General features: G+C 31.4%; 1 protein-coding gene across 1 annotated transcript; it reads right to left on the bottom strand.

The window, feature by feature from the left end:
• Positions 1 to 210: 210 nt before the first annotated feature.
• On the bottom strand, positions 211 to 3,839 carry LOC131042692 (alpha-humulene synthase-like). The gene is made up of 9 exons (XM_059221288.1): positions 3,535 to 3,839; positions 3,256 to 3,440; positions 3,030 to 3,148; positions 2,672 to 2,889; positions 2,492 to 2,583; positions 2,304 to 2,393; positions 1,609 to 1,966; positions 692 to 943; positions 211 to 601 (listed from the first exon to the last, which is right to left on the bottom strand). Exons 1-9 carry the CDS (start codon positions 3,646 to 3,648, stop codon positions 305 to 307), a joined length of 1,725 nt encoding a protein of 574 aa, XP_059077271.1. The 5' UTR covers positions 3,649 to 3,839; the 3' UTR covers positions 211 to 304.
• Positions 3,840 to 5,453: the final 1,614 nt, after the last annotated feature.

The raw sequence follows: 5,453 nt of genomic DNA on the forward strand, positions 1-5,453 counted from the left end.
GATTGTGGTAGAATTGTTAAAACTACAAGACCGATGAAATTGTATAATAAAATAAAAATATTGATATTATACTAGAACAAACAAGAGATAGATAGCACTAGTTTTGTATGCAAAATATATGGAGTATATGTATGAAAGCAACATAATATCCTATCTCTATCAAATGATAAGTTATAGTTCAATCTAAATACACATATAAATGAGTTGTGATAATAGCAAAAAATGTCACTATAGAAACTAGTATTGCCACTTATAACTTAAAATGTAGATCAAAGTAGAAATTTCATCTCAACTCTTTCTATTTCTACATCACTACTGGATCAACAAAAACTTTAAATACTTGATGCTTGACCTCCTTATGAGAATAGGTGATGCCATCTCCAAATATATAAAGAAACTGTAACCCTCTGTTAAAGTCGAAGCATATCTTCTCCCAATCGAGCAAAGAATTATCTGGATTCAAATATATCCATCTCAACTCTTTTAGCAATTCTTCAACAAGATTGGTGATGTAATTTAGTGCCTGTACTTCTGAACATTCAGGATGGTCCCTCATGTAAGAAGAAATGGCAGAGGCAATCTCTCCATGGCGTCTATCATCCTTCATCAACATTAGAATTATGTTAGTATTGTAACAATAATAAGCTTTTTTTCTTTTATATGGTATCTATAACAAAATAAAATATCAAACCTCAAAATCTCGTGTATCATCAATTAGTCGTATACACATCCATATGAGCTCATAGAATCTGGATTTGTTAAGGAACATCTTCTCAATAACATTGTCACTTAAAGCAGGTCCTGCTAATAGTATAGGATGCAACAATATTGGTCCAATGGCTGCACTTGTTGTAGCAGTACTTATGTACTCATTATAGGTTGGAACATGTCCACTTGATTTCCATCGTGCATGCTCCATGTTAGCTTCAATATAATCTTCCCACTGAAGAACAAAATCAAGTTTACTTATAAATTTAAAAAAAAAAATGCGTTGTATTCAATTAAAATATTATGTTTGGTTTATAAAAGGGATCTAAATAAATTTTTCGATAGATTTTTTTTTATCAAAACTAACTTTAATATATATATCTCTTGGCAGTTCATCGTAACTGGTTTTGATGCGGGGATTAGGTTCAGCATAAATCTATGAAATATCTAATCTAAAACAATAAACTAACACTGAGTATATGCATCTGACATTTTTTTTATTTTTTTTTTGAACATACAAATTGGCATGACAATATAATACAAAATTCTTTTTTCGTTTCTTGATCTCACCATCAGCCAATCATATGAATAATAAAGTAGAGATTAAACTATTTAAAAATTACTCTTATAGGAGGCTTTTACTCACATAAAATAAAAAATGAGAGAAATATACAACACCCATCACTCCATCCTTGTTCCATTCATTTGGTTTCATAACATTCCATTTATATAAAATCTATTTTTTGTGATATTTTGTAGATACATAGATTAGGTGTATCTATTGGCACTGCAATATTATAGTTCTCACATCTTGTGTAAAATTTTATCTAAAAAAAAAAGATATTTTGTAGCTATTATATTCAAATACATATATAAAAGGGTTTGAAGAAGTATACGTACTGCTTTTGTAATAAAAGGCATCATGTCTCGTCCCTGTTTTTTGGTAGCTTCATTTATCAGTTCTTTCATAGTTTTGAAAACAAATTCGATGCACATCTTGAAATTTTGCGGTATATTTTTCACAACCGAGACATCCCAACCTTGAACGATGGCCTGCTTGATAAGTTTAACTTGATCAAGTGTTGCATAGTCATCGAAAAGGTCATCCATAATTGTTGCAAGAGTTGAGAGTTTGGCTATAGCAATTCTAATGCTAGAAAACTCCATTGTGTCTGCTGCACTAACTCCCCACAAGAAATATTCGATTGACCTCTCTCTCATTGCAATAAGCTTGGAGACGCCAGAATTGACCCACCACCTATGATACAAATCATGATTTATGAGAAAATAAATAAAAATTTGTTGCAATAGTAAAAATTATAGTATATTCAAGATTATGATTTATGCTTGATAGTTGATCGAAATTTAAATCGGGATCTAAAAGGATAGACAGCAGTTGAGGAACTTGCAACTAGTTAATGGGAACAAAATAAATTCTTAACCTAAAATGAGAGCTGAAAGAAATTGAGAAAACTCTTAAAGGAGATTTGTATATATGTTTATGAGAAAGATAGCAATTATATTTATATTGAAAGGATTCTAAGAGAGTATTGAGATTACAAGAATCTGACACTTTTAATTTTACAAATATATACCTGGAGAGATTCTTCATCTCCATCTTGTACATATACTGCAATATATTAAAATCCAGTTTGGCGAGCTCTAAAATTTTCTTGTCCTTCAACCTGAAGAAAAGAAGAGAATATTCATAGTGGGCATAATAATAGGTTTTCCAGAATGAAACTTAAGAAACAGCTTTACGAGTAATGTTTAACACTTGTACCTCAGATCATCTAACTCATATATTTCTATGAAGTTTCGTGCCTCCCATCTGGTAAAAGTACGAGACCATTCATATACAAGGGCATACTCCACCTATAAGGTTGAAAGGAAAATGGGTCACTCAGTACGACATTGTTTAAGATTCATGCTCCTCTAATCTATGCAGAGAAACGAAACTTACCTCTTTTAGAAAACTTGTGTTATATGTATCTCCAGATCTTTGTGATAGGGTCTTAAGGCAAGCAGAACTAAACATTTTAGCCTCTTCCATAACTGTCTCTCCCGGAAATGCCACGCTTGAAGCTCTTAAAAGGTTGAGCATGCCTCTCATCGCACATTCATCCTTATCATTGCTAAAGGTGAAGTGCCCATTTTCGTCCTTGAAACTCTCCAGCACATCTTCATTGCGAGTAAGTATGAAAAGAAAAGCATATGTTAAAAGTGCAGTGAGTATATCATAAATAAATCATATTGAAAATATATAGTATGGTAAGATGGAAAAGCGTGTATTGCTGCGTTAGTTATTTTTTAGTAGGTACCTGCAGATACATCATAACGATGGAGACGTAGTAGTCTGAGTCCTAAAGCTGTAGCATTCAAATTCCTGCAGCTAACACTTTCGCTTCCTAATCTTATGCCGAAACTTGTATCCCAAGATCTGCATGAATTGCATTCATAAATAAATAAACTGCAGTAATCACAGGCTAACCTCAAATGAAATGTGTTAAATTCAAATTAGTCATAAGAGAAATTGTCATTGCAGACCGGAAAGCAGAGTCGAGAGTGAGTTTTATTTGAGTGTCAAAATATCGATCTATTCCCAGGCACTGCAATGCATCAATCATCTCAAGCCCTTCGAGTAGATCGACATGATCTCCAGTTTGCATTTCTCTTAACAACATTTTGACTTCTTTAACCAGTGTTTCAGCACGTTGACGGTATTCAGGTTCCTATACATAATACAGTACATTACACGATGATGAGCAGAGCAGAGCAGTGAAGAGAAGCAAATTAAAGTAGATATAAGAGCACCTGAGTACTTACCCCGTATGGTGTTTGCATGGATTGGACAAAATCATCATCCCACACATTGAAAGCGTTGTCTGGAATTGAAGCTGCAACAGTACAGATTTCTTGCCCTGCATCCAAACTCTTCATAGTAGCTCAAAAATATTGAACAACAATTTAAAAGCTTAAATAGCCGACTGCAGACACTACACTGTGAATACTGGGCTTACGGTGCTACCTATTTATACAGACATTACGCCAAAAATTCGTTACAAATTATTTTTATGTTAATGAGATTTATGTAAATGTGGGTCAAACACGTGATTCAGTCTTAAGATTACACTGCGAAAAATTCGTGACAAATTAATTCTTTTTATTACTACGTGGGTGAAACACACACGTGATTAAGGAAGGTCTTAGGTGGATAGGATGGCCGAATCCTTTCCCTTCCGCCACTTGTTATCAACTGTAATGGCATTATTATTAATTAATATTAACCTTATTCTTCATAAAACATGTGAAAAAAGTTTTTTTGAGAATATAATTAATTGTGTGGCCGCCACTTGTTATCAACAGTAATGGTATTATTATTAATTAATATTAACCCTATTCTTGATAAAAACATGTGAAAAAAGTTTTAAGTTGAGAATAAAATTAATTTTTTATTAGTTTTTCAATATAATTTTATGTTTAAAATATTTGGGTATGTTTATTGTGTTATAATTAAATCTTAATAAGTTTTATATTTAAATTATAATTGTAAATTTTTGTTGTATTATTAATTATAAAATGCATAAATACTTTTAAATTAGTTTATAAAAACAATCTTGTTAATTATCATTCAATAATTAGAATTCTATTCCATCCTCATAAAACATATGTGAGTTATTTTTTTTATTTAAAATATAAATAAAAACCTTCATGGTATTATTATAAATGTAGTGCAAGAATATTGCAATCATATGAATAGCCAATTGTGTTATGTTAAATAAAATAATATATCAAGAAATTTTTTGTAAAGAAAATTAAATTTTTTATTCTATCCTTGTTTTTTTTCTTTTGATGTCACAATTTTGACAAACCATCCATCATAAAGATCTAATGTTGGATGGAGATTCACAAAGAAAAGTGACCTTCACTAGCTTCTACCTCTACCATATATTCTATTTGATGGTTGGTCTCACCTTTCCTTAGGATATTGTATGTATAATTTCCTATTTACAATATTTCAAATGACAACGTCTCCTTTTGATCATCTCATGGCAACCAAAAGGAGAAAAGAGGGAAATGTTATAAGAACTTTAGTCAATTTTTTGAATTGAGCTAAATTGAAGCCTTTCATGTCTTCAAGGTTGCTACAATATGTAGAAAGGTTAGGTGGAATCATTTATTTATCTCATTAGCCCACAATTATGCAACAGTGTGAGCCAAATATAGAGCTAGATGAGAAAAACAAGGACTTACCATGGTTTGTTGGTCGATCCATTACTATACATTCAAATCCTATTTGCTTCTATTTAAAGATCTCTGTGCGATTTCAAGAGGTTGCATTCACATTATTAACAATATTTTAGGGATACTCTTTAACCTCTCTTAGGATTCATAAACAAGAATTACAATTCGATTACGATGTCATTCATTCCAACATTTTTCTTCACCATTTATTTTATATAACTATGGACCTTTGATTCATGTATTTAGTTAGAGTTGTGCCTACTTGGGCTTAAATAATAAATCCTTGTGCATAAAGTTTAGTGATATTTTCCTTTCCATCAAAATTTGTAGAGTAGCACTAACCAGGTTGTATATGCGTTCAAGGCTTCTACATCCATTTCTTGTCATTTATCTATATATAATTTCATGTGTAATAATATAAAGATGGGTCATTCAATGATAATCCTACTTCTCTATTTTTTCTAGTGAATGTATGCTTTTGTTTCACTAGTAACATGATA

Source organism: Cryptomeria japonica, chromosome 5, assembly GCF_030272615.1.
Source record: "Cryptomeria japonica chromosome 5, Sugi_1.0, whole genome shotgun sequence".
Classification (NCBI taxonomy): domain Eukaryota; kingdom Viridiplantae; phylum Streptophyta; class Pinopsida; order Cupressales; family Cupressaceae; genus Cryptomeria; species Cryptomeria japonica.